The 16,391-nt window shown below is 36.8% G+C and overlaps 2 protein-coding genes across 2 annotated transcripts; both read left to right on the forward strand.

Moving 5' to 3' along the window:
• Positions 1 to 1,570: 1,570 nt before the first annotated feature.
• Positions 1,571 to 3,410, forward strand: LOC131681519 (zinc finger protein 860-like). The gene has a single exon (XM_058962334.1). The coding sequence runs from the start codon at positions 1,748 to 1,750 to the stop codon at positions 3,071 to 3,073; it is 1,326 nt and encodes a 441-aa protein (XP_058818317.1). The 5' UTR covers positions 1,571 to 1,747; the 3' UTR covers positions 3,074 to 3,410.
• A 10,789-nt stretch (positions 3,411 to 14,199) lies between these two features.
• On the forward strand, positions 14,200 to 16,386 carry LOC131684399 (protein-cysteine N-palmitoyltransferase Rasp-like). Its single transcript, XM_058967243.1, has 4 exons — positions 14,200 to 14,710; positions 14,766 to 15,508; positions 15,695 to 15,912; positions 15,969 to 16,386. The coding sequence occupies exons 1-4, from the start codon at positions 14,611 to 14,613 to the stop codon at positions 16,381 to 16,383; spliced, it is 1,476 nt and encodes a 491-aa protein (XP_058823226.1). The 5' UTR covers positions 14,200 to 14,610; the 3' UTR covers positions 16,384 to 16,386.
• The last annotated feature ends 5 nt before the right edge of the window (positions 16,387 to 16,391 follow it).

The following is a 16,391-nucleotide window of genomic DNA, read 5'->3' on the forward strand; positions in this document are numbered from 1 at the left end:
CCAAAAAAGTTCTTTAAAAACCCTTTAAAATGAAACTAGTTGTGCTCAAATCAGACTAAAATTTCAAGAGTAACATGTTTTTGAAGTGAAGATAGATACTGTGATTGCGAAAATGTATTTCATTAGAATTGTCAGACACAGCGATGTTTAAATTGCTGTTAAAAATATAATTCTTATTCGATTATCACAAAATTTGGAGAATATGTCAATCAATAAATAAGAGACCTAGAAAAAAATATCAATATTTGAAACATAGATTTTGTCCGGTCTCTGGCCACTGTGAGCCGTGTACCGCATCAAAAAACGAGCCTACGGGAATATTCTGCCTTTATCTTGTAACAGAAATTCTGGAAAAAATACTTTGCTGGTTTTTTACTGCGAGAATTTATTTGGGCCTCACTTAATTCTAGGTTCGGTCCTCATATTAAGGATTTATTGTCTATAATTTTGGGACAAATTTTTATTCTATTGAATAGAATATAGACAAATATGGCTCTGACAATCTAAGCAGTATGATGAAACTGATAAAATCACACGTGTGCATGAAGTTCGATGACCTTTCTCGATGTTGAAATATTCAAAACCGACAGATGCATCGGTCCCATGCCTTCAGAGTACCTAGATGGGTAGGTCATTTAGGAAAAGGTGCAAATGCAAACCGATTTAGAAACAAAATCTAACCAGGTTCAATAGCACTTCCCGCAGCATCGTACCGTCTATGTACGAAATGAAACAAAACCCTATGTAGGTGATGTTTAGGTACGATCAATTAAATAATGGAATTGATGTCGAAAAGCAACCATAGATAGGTACCACCACATTCCGCAACCAACGATCCGCTTAGTACCCGGCTGAGGAAAGGGACGGAAAAAACGTCCAGGTGCAACATTGATTCGCCAGTGTGGCAGGCTCCGTTTATTGCAGACAGCAAGCACAGGCGACACTCTTATGGTGAAGGAACTTTACCGAAATACTTCAAACAGCGCATAAATTTCCATTATTTTCACGCTGGTTCGGAAAAGCCCATGCATTCAGCAGGAGTAAAACTAATCATAATTAACAATTTAAAATAAGCTTGCGTAAAAAAATCGTACGCGGACACGATCGACTAGTTTCAGGAAAAGGGGGCGAAATGCATCATAAAAAATATGTTCAGGCATGAATCACCCCAGAAAGAATAGACGCACGAAGGAAAGGCACAAACACAGGGCGCTATGTTTTGATCCTACGCAGCCGACGGGACGGACGCAAGGTGAGGAATCGCACATCCGCACGTGCTTGTACGTGGTCATTGTATTCCAGGATCGAGTCGCGTGCCGCATTTCATATAGCACCTTTGCTTTTCCAAGTATATAGCAAAGCTTGAAGGGGAAAGTAAGCGTCACCAACACAAACAGAACGGAGGACCCTTGCGCATGTTCGAGGAAAGATCGGGTTTTACCGCTACGTTTGTTGTGATCCTTTCGAAGGTGGTGTTGGTACGGTTCGGCTTGACGAAGATTTTTCACTATATAAAGAGCAAGGATATCGACCACAATCGTGCCATTCGCTGCCTGGCTTCGGTCCGGTAAACAAGTGTTTATTGAACGCGCTTTTGCCCTGTACATATACTTTACAACAAAAAATTTTGTATTTTGTTAGTGACAAGTTATAGAAGTGTAATTGATAATTAGTTGGACTTAAGTTGTAGTGTATAAGAGCGTTATCGAAAGCAAGTGCTTATAGTGTGCTTGTGTAACATGCTAGTATGGCTTCATCGCAGCTCCAAATCCGCCCGCCAATGGGTCTCCTGACAACGGTGGCAGATTTGCCACCAAGCTACAAGGCGAGATACATAAGCGCTACCATCAAACTCACCCCCGAGTCGCCACTCGATTTAACCGTAAAGCAAAGCTTTGGAGGAGCAATTACACCGCCACTGACGCCATCGCCGCTGAAGAAGCGTTATCGTGAGGAAAATGACGAAAACCACGATGGCAATCGCGTCAAGCAGATTAAGGTCGAAATTGAAGAGCAGGACAAAAGGGAAACTACACCAGTGAAACCGGTTAAATCGGCCGTGGCTTCTAGAAATTCGAAGAATCCCCCACCGGTCGCCCCAGTGTTGAAAGAGAGACGCACCAAAGCAGCAAGAAAGCTTAAATTTGACGAAGAGACTACATCACCCGTTTCGGGTACAATAATTATATCGCTGGAGGAGGTTATCAACAGTGAAATTCCCCGCGAATCTGGTGATATTGATCCTCAATTTAATCTGGTAGAAATATCGGACGAAGTTCGAGCTGAGCTAGCAACTATTCCCAACGTAATTGGTGCCTATAATTGTAAACTATGTCGCCTTGAGTTTGAGGATGCTTTTGGCCTCGCCCAGCATCGGTGTGCATGTATTGTTCTTCTAGAATACCGTTGTCCCGAGTGTAGCAAACGTTTCAACTGTCCAGCAAATCTTGCGTCACATCGTCGATGGCACAAACCACGTGATCAAGTTGCTAAAAAAGGAGATACTGGTAAGACTGGTGAGGATCCTGAGTGTAAATACCGATGTGAACAATGCAACAAAACGTTCAAACGCCCCGCCTATTTAAAGAAGCATCAGTTAACGCATGAAAAAGCTAAAAACAAATCGAAACATATTCAATCAAGTGCCGAAAGCGAACATAACGCAACAAACAGCAACGTCTCTGGTGAACGTAGTAGTGGTGAAGAGTCGAACAATTCTGCTGACAGCCGCAATACTGTTTATGTTAATCATATGTCCGAAGCACCACAAACCATGTTCACGGTAGTAGCTAGTGAGCCTCCACTTCAACATGATCTGATGCATCATAACTACCACGCCAACTCCAGAACATCGCAGCATTCGTCGACAACAGAATATAGCGAAATGGATGAAGATGATGATTACGATGAGCGGGCCTTAGTGATCAATGAAGACTACCAGGACGAAATGGAGGAAATTCGGTCAGCTTACTGTGACCGTTTCACCGAGGAAGAAAACATAGCAGCTGCTGCGTTGGCTCATCTACGCAATGGACCATCGGTAATACGGCATACCACCGCTTTGGTTGTCTAGGGAACATAAACTCGTAAGTTGCTTAACATTAGATGCTTAAGTACTATCAAGTTGGTTAACGGCGTTCTGCTCAATGGATTGCTTTGCATAACTTTAGATTTGTTTTTTTGTAAATTTTTAATCACTGAATCAGCATCACACCAAATAAGACTTTAGTCGGCTACTAAGAGAAGACTGTACATAGCTTTATAGGGTAAGACTGGAGCATAGCTCACGAATATTAGTAAAAGAAAAGCTTAGACGAAATGTTCCTTAATTTGCAGTTGTTTTGGTTGAAGTCACTCGCTAAGATATTTCATTTTAGCTGCTACAGTTTACATCCGGTCAAGGAAACCTATAAAACAATCTTCAAACATATTTTTAACATTTTAAAAAATATATGTTATTGTCCTTCAAATTAAAGTTATATAATTTATACTCGTAAAACCCATTTGTAAATGTCATTGAATGAATATCTTTTTCAACCAAATTTCGCCGAGTTTTCATCACTTCAAAATTTCAGCAATACAAGATGAGCAATTTAAATTTAATACATTTGACAGATATTGTTAATTGATACTTCAGAAATCGGAAATATAAAATTGACAACGCATTTATCGATGTTTCAGTAATCTAGTTTGGATTACAGAAAAATCTGTAATGCACTGTCAATTTGACAATTTCATTTGCCTAACAACAAAAAGAATCTTTCAAATGAATTGCATTTAATTTTCTTAGCTTTCAGTATCTTCGATTGCTGAAACTCTCTGCTAATAAAAATTTACCAAAAATTTGATAACCCCCGGCGAAAAAAATATTTTATGCATACAAAACATAATGACGTCAAATTTGCCATCATCAAAAAATATTATAGGAACTACATCGAGTACACTAAGCGCTGTTTACTGCATCGGATGTACACTGTTGTAGCAGCTGATTATCTTCTGATTGCCTACCAAAAGCAAAACTTATTTTCGCAACTGCTGTACAATGGAACTTTCGTTCTCCACACTTCTGTACATTCGATTTAAAATTTTCAGAAAATTTTAAATTTAACCAAAAATGAGTATCCATCTAGTCATTCTATTAGTTATAAGATATATTCATTTGAAGAGCTATTTAATAATATATTGTCATTATTTATTATAAAACCTATCCCACTACCAGTGTAAAGTCTTTCATTTGCACGATGTCATAACAAGACAAATATTTCCTGCTAGAGTTAGCTAAACAACAAGCACAACGTGTACAGACAATACTGTCATGAAAGACAAATTAATAGTGAGATTATTTACGTATGCATTTTTCGTTCTACGGTCAGCTTTTTGGACGTGACAAAAGCACTGTCGCAGGTTCGGGATTTGCTTTTGCAATCGAGTGGAAAATTGTGCCATATTATTACCATAACAAAACGAGCCGAAAAAATCATCAACCTGAACATGTATAGGTTTGTAAACAAGGGTTAGGTCTATTAGTATTGTCTAAGGTCTAGTCATCATTATTTCACCAACTCTAGTCGAACTTTTAGTCATTTTTCTTTACTGCCTATTTAGGTAAATACTGTACATTGATTTGAAAATTTTATTTAGAACCTTAATTTATTTATTTGTTAGTAGTAAGCTACCAAAATAAAAAAAAAAACTAGTCATGCCCTCAATAATATACAGCAAAACTATAGACATTTTACCCATCGACTTGCAAAAATCATAAATCGTCAATCGCCAATATAGCCACATGTTCATAGAAGCGAAAATGAAGTTTATACGGTCTACCGTAATTTAAGTTTGTAGGGAAAAGATTATTGGCCCTAAATCGACGGAATGCGTATAATTTAACATCTGCATCTTTGATTTCTTCGTACAAACCATTATAATAATAAACATGACCTGGAGACGGTGAAATGGTCGTGTTTGAGCACAACAAAAACTCGATTCGAGGGCCTCAATGAGTGTCCTACTTCAGAGCGGAAATGAGCTCATTACTCTATGTAGTCATTGTTAGTTCGACCGATTGTAAGTTTCACTGTTTCAGTTTATTCCCGCAAGTCTGTGTATGAAGTGTCTATACTTTGCACGGTAACTATCATTTTAATCTAGTCATTTATATTCTGGTCATATTCACATTTCATATATTCTAGTCATAGTACGCTATGTCTCGAATAACCAGCTTTCGTTTGATCTCTCTGCCATTAGTTGTAAAATTAATATTTATTACATCTCATTTCAAATATTTAGGTTTCTCTAGTCATCGAAACCATTCTGGTCATTAAATGCACAAAATTCTAGTCCAACCTATTCAATCGTAAGTTTAACATATTTAGAAGATAATTAATTAGGTTTTATGTACATTGTCCCATAATCCACTGCTACAAATGAGTTCTAAATGTGTTTAATAATTTAACTATTATATGTAACTTAATTTATACCATGTATGAGTAGTAAAACAAAGTAGAACGCCGTTTGCCGCAGAAATGAAAACGAACAATCATTGTCGCTTATCTCTTAAGTTTAAAAACATAGATCACTAAATCATTTAAAAAAAGTGAAAAACATTACGTTTTAGATCTAATAAAATGAAATGTGATATTAGATAAGTAAGTTTTTACAAAAGCCGAATCTTTACACACGTACACTTTTACATGTTTAAATACTTGTCTTTAAAATAGTAAACGCGTACATATTTCTAGTAAATTTTAAGATTAGTGGTAAAACGAAAAAAAATATTTTGTATCTTTTATGCCTAAGAGTTTGAAATAAATTATTTATTAAAGAAACACAATCAAATCAATTGCAATCACTTCCGTAGATCTACCTTGCTTCTGATCAAATGAACCGGAGGAAGAACCGTACTCCTTTCGCATTTGCATCTAGTACCGGACACGAAATCAAAGGATCCAACTTTGAGTCCACATTTGAAGCACTTTAACTTGCCTTTCGTCCACTGTGACTGTTCGACCTCGGCGATCATCCAGTCGGGGAGATGATCCTCATGTATAAAGACTTCGTTGTTTTCGGCCTCTGTCGAACAAAGGGGATCGATGCTAGCTGAGCGTTGTTCCTCATGGACGGAAAGTATGTTTCGCATGTCTGTCTCGATCAACAGGTTGGCACATTTTTTGCACTTTACAATCATTGCAAATGCATATTCAGTTGTTCTGAGAATAACGATTAAAAATTATTATCAGCAGCGATTCATATTTTTAATTTATATTACGATGGATTACTTCAATGAACCAAATTTAGGCGGATTCGACCAAACCACACTGGTTTATAAAAGTATATCGTTTCTTCTATAGATTTCGTATATATCGGAAGTCGAATAGGGTAAAAGGGTATAATACGCCCCACCGGGGCTAAATGCCCCTCTTCGATTCCCAGGATTCCTGAATTATCTAAAAAGTAAAAATGACTGATAACAGTATCGTTTCAAGAAATCAACGTACTAAGTTAGTTTGGTATTTTTAATATGTTGCAGAACAACAATATACACAAAAGTTTCAAAAGAGCTACTTTTATGTAAGCTTCCACTTTTTCCAAAAGCATTACAACCAATTAGAAATAGTCGGATTCGATAGAACTATTTCAAGTAGCTTACTAGAATGTTATAGTTACTATCTTAGTTTATAGCTTGGCTTAAAACTATGTGTGTGTAGAATTATTCATGTATTCACAACAGCTCATCACCGGCCAAAACGCCCCACCCATTGTTGTGGGGCATACTCACCGATTGCTGTGGGGCATACCGTCCTCTTGTTGTGGGGCATATTACACTTTCACCGGGGGCATTTTGCCCTGGGTGAAAGAAAAAACTAGAATTTAGGCATCTTTGAAAAATGGTTCATTGTACTTGTATTAGGATGTTTTTAATTAAAAATGAAACGGGTACTAATTTCTAACTAATATAACAATAAATTAGAGTAGTTGGTGAGAAGATCATAGCGTCGAATGGTGAAATATAGCTATTTTTGCTTAAGGGGGGCGTATTAGACCTGTTTACCCTATGTAGAAATACTGTTGAAGATACGCTGAAGTTGCGTAAAGAGCTGTGGTGGGCATAGTTGGTTCTCCGGAGAGGAAATTACAGGAGCTAGTTATTGTATAGGGCTCGAATGTGGGTTTGAAGATTCAGGTCTACGAGAATCCGCTAATGCAGACAGTGAATTCGAGACGAATAGAACTCGAGAAGATTCTCTCTAAACTATAGTAACCAAATAGCTCGTTAACACTCCGAAAGACGCGCAAATGGCTCACTGAACGAGCAGCCGCAGCTGCTCTAAGACGATTTCGCTAGATTTTCAGAACAGCGTGCACTCAGTTGACTAGCGCGACTGCCGGAAGATTAAAAACCTTTTTGCACAAATTGTTGTTTGGTAGGTTCTTTATAATAGGTTTCGAGAGACGTTTTGTGCACTCGTTAATTCAGAATAATTCATAAGGCAATGTGAAAAAAAATTATACCAATCTTAATACTAAACTATTTAACATTTTTACCTATTGAAAGAAAAAATAATTAATGCTTTCCAATTGTTTCAAAAATATTCGAGTCTATAAATAGAGGCAGTACAACTTACTTCAAAATCAATCGTGTATGATACACAGAATAGAAAACACGTCAAGTTTATGTTCGTGTGGTTTGTCAATAAATTTTCATTTTAATATTAAAGAAACAAAGTATCGTCATGCTCGGCATATGTTACTAATTGATTTCCCATAACACTGTTCGACTAAAAATTAACTTAAGTGTGCTGAGACCGCATACTGTTTTTCGGAAAGAAGTGAAATAGTGCGTTTTTAGTTAGTATCTAATACACCAACATCGATTTTTATGAGCATTTGAAAATGTTTTGTATTATCCATAAAAAAAATTGCGGCTCAGTGCAATTGAAAATTAAGCGAAATAAAAAAAAACTGTGAAGTGAGTGGCTATTCATGGTGTACATTTGAGTACTGACTTGAATAGTGTAATTAAACTTTGTATACAAGATCGCGTTCTCAAGTTGTGTGTTTTTTAAGTGAAGAATACTGAAATAAATGTTCAAAAAGAGTCAAGATTACATAATTTCGAAACTGTTAACTTTGGGGATTTAGTATGATTTATTTTTATAAAATAATACGGCGCAACTTCTCAAAACATAATTTTGGTGTTTTATCCCAAATTTTTTTTATTAGAAGTAATTATGCATAGTTCGCTTTTCAAAAAACATTATTCTGAGACCGAGAAAACCCTATAATACTTACATTTGTTTGACCTTATGGGAAATTTTTTAGAACAATGAAATACATTATTTTATCCATGGTAGGCTCTGTAACTAGCAATAAATATATAGAAGAAAATATGATTTAATAAAATTTCGCATTGCAATTTTTTTAAAGTTTCCAACGTGTGTGAGAAATAAAACTATCGTTTCGAAATGCCACTAGCAAGTAGTAACTTTCCACTAGCCGGCGCACAGTGGCTGGAGGCTGACCGAAACCTCACACATTTATTTTTGCAATATTGATATTTTATATTTTTCCTAAATTTCTCATGTATTGAATTATGTATAATTAACATTTTATGATCATTGGGTAAAAACACGATTTTTAACATCAGTTTAAACGTAGCTAAGTCCGGACTTTTTAAACATTTTCATTTCCGAAACCACAATTGCTCTGTTTATTTCAAATGCATGTTGCTCTTTTGATTTTTGTCCGATTTTAGCACAACTAGTTTCATTGTGTAGGGGAACGAAAGAACTTGGTTAGCAATGAAAATACATTCAGTAAATTTGCTTGGAACTATGACTTTTTTGTTTAAATATGTTTGAGGTGGTCAGATTAAAAATACTTTTTTGACTAATGTATTCTGTACAAACATGCGAATCATTTCGGAACGGTCTCATAGTATACATTCTATGGAAATAACCACTACTTTTCGAATATCAAGGTCTCGTTCTGCGCCTAGGTGCGCAAAAAGATTTAAGGAGATTTTGAAGCTTTGTTGCTAATATGGAGGCGTATGGTGTTTGTGTAAAATAGTTAGACAATCTACAGTAAACCAACACGTTATACAATGGATTCAAAGTAGTGTTCTTCATTTTTTATGATGTTGCTGATATTTGTGAATAGTAACGGAAAATCTATCTTGAAAACTGGATCATAGTCGTAAGAAAGGTTCAATAACACTGTGTTGAAATATGCGTTTAATATTTTACGACCTTTTTTTTAATAGCCCGCCTCTTACCCCCACACCAAAAAGCTCACAAACGGAGCCCCCTGGTAGTGGACACATCAGTTGTCAGCGTACAAAAAAAAGGTCAGCACAACAAAACCAAGTTACGAATCGCGGAAACGCTGAGAACAAAAAAAACAATACGAGACCGACAAAACACAAAATTTGACAAGAAGCTACGGCGAGTACCCAGCGGAAAAGAATCCTTTTAAGGGTCCCATCGTAGCTTTGCAGGAAGCTCAAAATAATTTAAATTTATTTATTACTTATTGCTAGAAAAAATGCATTTATCAATTGTTTTTATTAAAAAAAATTTAACCGATTATAGCTAAAGGAATAAGCTCGATTGGTGGTGAACGAAGTTTATATTAAAAATTCTCCTATTTTATTTTTTAAAATTAGTTTCAATTTTGCTTGGAAACGAGTGCGACATGTTATTTGCTTTAAATCAGTAGGAAGCTGGTTGAATAACTTAGGTCCGATGAAAGAAATGCGTCTTTGACCAAGGTTCGTGGATACTCTGGAGTATAATAAATGATTGGCTTGTCTAGTGCTGTGAGCTCGAATGCCTGTTGTAAATTCTAGATTATTATGAGCAATAGTATTATGCAAAGCATTGTGGATGTATATTAATGTTTGGTAGTTAGTCAACCCAAGCAAAGGTAAAATGTTATGGGTATTATTATTGTATAACAAAATAGTAGGGTACATAAATGGTTTTTTATAAATAATTTTAAGACATCTGTTTTGAAGCGTTTGTAGCTTTTTCAGATTCGAGATACTGGCACGGCCCCACACAGATACAAGGTAGTTCAGCAATGAGTGGATGTGCGCATAATAAAATTTTAGAAGTACATGCTGGGGAACAAAAGAGCATACTTTACGCATAACCCCACATAACGATGCAACTTTTCTCTCTATAGATGTTATATGCTCAATCCAGGAGAGTGTGGGGTCTAAGTGAAGTCCTAAATATTTGAAGCAGTTAGTTTCCTGAATTACAGACTGTCCCATTCTTGGGTCTGGATGCACGCCTATAGCTCTTCTAGATGAACGAAACAGCATATATTTAGTTTTTGATAGGTTCAAGGAAAGAAGGTTTTCGTTGAAATACGTCGTTAGTGTTTTTAAATCCGATTCAATGTCGCGTACAATATCCAGGCAGTTGTTGTTCGGGTAGAACAACGCTGTGTCATCCGCGAAAAGACGAGGAGTCCCTTTTAACCCGATTCTACCTAGGTCATTGATATACAATAAAAATAACAGTGGCCCAATATTACTGCCTTGGAGCACTCCTATTTCTATTGGTCTATCAGAGCTACACGAGTCTCCAATAGATACGAATTGGTTCCTATACGACAGATAGCTACGAATAATATGATTTGCTAATCCCCTGATACCATAGCATTCTAACTTCTTAAGCAGGATTGAGTGATCCAGAGTATCGAATGCTTTTTTTAGGTCCAGAAAAAGGGCACCAACAATTCTTTTGCTATCAATTTGACTAATGATGGAGTCAATTAGTTCGGTCATTGCAATTAAAGTGCTGCAGCCCTGTCTGAACCCATACTGGTAGTTGTAAATTATGTTGTGTTTGTTCAAAAACTCGAGTAGTCGAGTGATGAGCAATTTCTCAAGAATTTTATTGAAAACGCACAATGTTGAAATTGGTCTATAGTTGCACGGTTGGTTTGGATCACCAGCTTTGAAAATTGGAATTACTCGGGCTATTTTTAAACAGTCTGGGTACCTGCCGGTTTGAATTATTAAATTAAAAGCTTTGGTTAGGATGTTTGCAAAAGTGGTACAGTTACTCTTAAGAACACTAGCGGGGATCTTATCAGGACCACAACTGTTATTTTTTTCGAGGTCTTTAATCAAAAGGATCACTTCGTTTATGGTTGCAGGACGCAAGAAGATTGTTTCTTGGACGTGTTGTATATTTGTAATAGGATTTGAGTTGGGACTCGTGGGAATATTGTCAGCCAAATTTTTGCCAATACTAGAGAAATATTCGTTGAAAACATTACATACTTCTTTAGTCTCAGTGACTCTGATATCATTGCAAATTAGGCTGATGGGAACATCCGACTTTGAACGACCAAAAATGGTATTAATATTTTTCCAAAGTTTTGAATGAGTTGTGTTGGATAGAAGGTTTTCAAAGTAAACCTTTTTGCACCGCTTTTTCATTACATTAACTTATTTAGTTATGTGTTGCAGAAGAGCTTTGAGGTTTTCATCATTGGGGTTATTTTTTACTCATTTCAGATAGACTTTTGCCTTCAAAAATGAGCTCAGTACCACAAAATTAGCTTAACTTGTGTAGGGGCGGATCCAGAAAAAAATTTCGGAAGGGGTCTGAAATTTTTATATTAAAATGCACTAATTGTATAATACGTTATATGTAAGCTGACCAACTCTGACGAAAAAATCCGTACACTATGAAAACCTTTTGCCTGAGCGTGATGAACGATTTCGCTTCGTTGCGGTATGGTGTACGGATTTTTTCGTCAGAGTTGGTCAGCTTAATTATATGTAAATTATATGTTTTGGTGTTCAAATTTGGTTTTGAATAATTTTGAGTATAGAACGAATTTAAAATAGAAACTAATTTAAAATTTCCTAATAAGTTCAAAAATTTCGGAGGGTGTCTTGACCCCCAAGACCCTCCCCCTGGATCCGCCACTGACTTGTGATTTTCAGCCAAATTAGGTAACATTTGAGGTTTTGTCCGACTTTTGTTTAAAGATCCGCCACTGTGCGGCGCTACAATCGGTCAACAATTACTGTACAGGCGTTGCGTTCAAACTTGGATACAGTGTTGATTCATGCATGCGAACCTGTATGTGATGGTTCAACGTATTTGCATTGAAATGTTTACACAGGTTTTCAAGAAATTTTACTCTCGCTTATATGTCTGTTCTCTGTGATAAGGGCACCAATTGTCTTAACAAGAAGCAACAGCGCATGACTTTAGAGTTATTGTTAAATTGACATGTCAGAAATCGCATAAATCTCAAAAAATGCGAATTCGAGAGCATCGTCGTGACCAGGGGTGAAACAGCAATGCTGTGCGATAGCCTGGCTTCCTGTACATAACTGGCGAGCTTGAAACAACAGGCTACAAAGAATCATATATTAAGAGTCTGACCGCTTAGATAACTGTACGAACAGTTCTATCTTTTCTAAAATTGTCTAAAGCAAAGCGATTAACATCAGGCCCGTAGCTTGCGGTTGCCCGGTTTGGTTCCTGCCAAGGGCGCCAATCTTACGGGGGCGCCGAAATCTTCATCTGCTATACCAAATTATTGTTCGAAAGTCGAACCGAAAACGAAAGCCAACGTAAACACCAAAGGGGTACCAAACTGAGATTGTTGTTGTCATTGGTTAAGGGGATAAAATAATAAATAGCGAATCTGTTTGAATTCTCGCGTTTTTTAAAAGAGCCAATAGGCATACTACCAAAATTCACTTTGAGAGAAAATTCTGGACAAACCGTAACCCGTCGAGAGGGGATGTTAACATTTTATGAAAGAGAAAAGTATTCTCTTTCGTCTACTGCTGTGGTCTATAGTTGGCAAATAGTGATTTGTCCGGAATTTACCCTCAAAGGGAATTTTGACAATATGCTTATTGGTCGTTTCCAACAACGCGCGAGAATTGTGGTCGTTGAACCAGCCAACCCCGTGTAGAACCACAACAAACGCGAATCGATGACCACACCGTTGATTTCAACTTAGCGAACGGGAATGTAGACGCGGTAGTCTTTCACAAGTCTTATCACCAGCAAAGTCATTTGCTTGCAGAAATCTGAGCTTATCTGAACGACCTTTTAAAATATCTAATCGCTTTATTCAACAGCCCACCAGCCAGGTCGCAACTTCTAAAACTTGTCTCCTTATATTATTGATCATGATATTCCTGAATAGATTCTCCCTTCGTCGCCTTCAAACACTCAGCGTAAACCGATTTCACGGATATACAGTTCAAGATTTGCGGCATAAAATCAGCGAACAAACTTCGGTAAAAACTTTTGGGATTCGCGTATGTATGTATTTTTACAATTTTTTAACCTACGGAAATAAATATAACGATTGATCAAGAGACAAATATTCAAACTAATTCGGATTGTTGTATGGTTGAATTCCCCAATAAATAGTCTGCTCAGTAAACTGATCAACATTCAAGTCTCCCGGAACAACTGATTTCACAAAGTCTCCTAATAAAAACCCCGTCGCTTACCTACTAACACCCGACTTCGAATGAATTACGGACAAATCTGCAGTGAACTCTTTCTAATTTCACAAAACTTTAGTGTTCTGTTAGTTTAACTCAAAATAGGCTGGTAAATTTTAGCTTTCCACGTTGCTTTTGAGATTTTTGTAAAATTAGTTTTCGACTGATGCGTTAATTCTGTTCAATTGGCTATCGGTGTACTTTTACCTATGTGCACATTTTCTGAGGAAAGAATAAGACTGGAAGGGAGTGCGGTCCTCATGCACAACGGTTTTCAGCCGAAATTGCAGCACCGTGTTATTGAAGGTGTAACTTTTACGCGTAATTAAACCTTCTTTTTGAATTGTTTTAACGCGAAAAACACGAGAACAAATACGAAAATAGTGTGAGAATCATTCAATAAGTGTGCAAAATTACATTAAATTATCCAAAGCAGTTTTCATGATACAAAATTTACTATTTTATCGAGTAATAAACTTTAGGAGGTTAAAATGGTACCTCCGTAAAAACGAATTTTAACGAAATATTTATGTCAAAAGTTACACATCATATCCCCTATACAAAATACATGCTTCATGAAAGTCGGTGATTTTGCGAAATTCACTCAAGTTCAACTTGATAGAAAAATGCTAAAATGATAGATATGGAATACCAAGTAATCCGGTGTCAAAATAACGAAGCCTTACTGTAGTGGAACGCATGTGAGTTTGTGTAGTGTTCAGACATACATTTTTAATTAGGTGTTTTTAGGTGATAATTTATCATAAAAACATACCATTTGCATGAAGACGTCCGAATTATAAGTTGCTTTATTGAAAGCTGATGCTGTGTTATAAAATCAGGCACAAGTTAGTCTAAAAATTACTTGAAGCAAAGAGAATCACCGAATCACTATTTTGTTTACGTTTTATCTGACCTTCCTCCGGGAATGGAAAGGTGTAGTAGTGTAGCAGAACTAACGGTAACGTGTGTGCGTACCACTATGTGAAAGAGAAAAGAGCAACAGTTGTTGGTGTTGCTCACGTTCATTCATGAAGACTAAAGTCATTCAAAAGATTTAGTCCGACAAAGCCATTATACCGTTGCAGTATAGAGGAGTGTGAGGTACAATGGGTTCTATCAAAATATCAGTTGATGCAGCACTTTGTACAGTTTTCTACGTAGCATGTTTGTTTTACTCATTTTACAAGAATTATGAGATTAGCAATGGTAATCCCATGCACATATTGACTAGAAACATTCTAAAACATTTCTTTGCTTCTAGATGGTCTCCAAAACTTCTACTACCTCGAGGAAGGCTGGTCAATTTTCAAAGGCCGCCGTCGCGATGATTACGACTGGGAGTGGGAAATCTACAAAAAATTCGCTGTCGATAACTCATTAATTTTCGTCTTTCATGCAGTTTTCTTTGAAATCATTCGCATTAAACGGTTCAAGCACATTTCCTCGGCTTTAACTGTGTTTGGTTGCGGAGCGATACTCTATATTTACGGATTCAAAGTTCTGTTAATTCTTCTACTACAAAACATAACTTTCTACACAATCAGCTCTTGGAGCGAAAGTATTTACCTCCTGTGGATCAAGGCATTTGTGTGGATAGCGGCCATCAATACGGTGAAAATCTTATATTTTTACGATCAATTGAATATTTTGCTGGACATTGATAACGATAAGCTGCTGGAGTTCAGTATTATTATATCATGGAATGTGATAAAATGCACGTGCTTTTGTTTGGATAAAACTAAGTCGAAAGGCAGCAACGAACACTACCGTCTAGTTGATCTACTGGGGTATTCGTTTTACTATCCTTTGCTTCTGTTCGGTCCGGTAATAATATATGATCGGTTTAAAGAGTGTCGCAAATTGAGTTGGCCGTTTGAGAGCATAAATACGCTCAAACGAATTAAAACTTTAGCTTGGCGACTTTGTGTGTGCTACTTTTGGGCGCTTGTCATGGAAACTGGTCAACATTTTTTCTACATTAACATCATCCAATTAGATTTAAAGGTAACGATCATGAAATGCATTGAATACATTTTTTCAGCAATTCGATCGGTTCTTTTTGCGAACGAATGTGGTTCGATCTAGTTTAATTCTCGTTTAATTTTACTGTTTCTATTGCGAATGTAAACCACATTTGTTCGAAAAAGCCATCTTTTGTAAAGCAGAACATACAGTAAAAACTATTTACAGTTGCTGCAACACACAAATCTCTGGGTTTTATATGGACTGGGTTATCTCATGGGGCAATTCTTCTACGTCAAGTACGTAATATTCTATGGCATCGGCATTGCATTCGGCAATTTTGACGGTCTGGAGATGCCACAAAAACCTATTTGCATAGGAAGGGTTCATCTATATTCGGATATGTGGAAATTCTTCGACCGCGGTCTATATGAGTTTTTGTTCAGGTAACTTCCTGCTCCAATTAATAGAGCTATCCATAATCAAAGTTTTATTCCAATAGATACATCTACACGCAACTCTGCACAACAACGTCGTGTGGAACAAGAAAAATTTTGGCAAGTTCCATTACCTTTGTATTTATCTACATTTGGCATGGTTTGTACACGTTCGTCCTGATATGGTCAGCGCTGAATTGGATTTGTATTGTTTTGGAAGGCTTCGTTAAGAGCATATTCGGCAACAATACTCGGATAGGAGCACTCGTAGGAACACACGTGTTCATTTTATCAGTGTTGTCGAACTTTTTCTTCTTCGCTCGAGAGGAAGTAGGGTACATTTACATCAGAAGGACTTACTATGAAAATATTAACAACTATTTGGTGCTTTATGCAGTAGCCTATTGCTTTTACCGAACTGGAGAGTGGATTAAATCGATCGAAGGGAATCGAAGGAGCTCCTTGAAGAAAAGTTTTTGAATTACGAA

Source organism: Topomyia yanbarensis, chromosome 2 (assembly GCF_030247195.1).
Source record: "Topomyia yanbarensis strain Yona2022 chromosome 2, ASM3024719v1, whole genome shotgun sequence".
In the NCBI taxonomy this organism is placed as follows: Eukaryota; Metazoa; Arthropoda; class Insecta; order Diptera; family Culicidae; genus Topomyia; species Topomyia yanbarensis.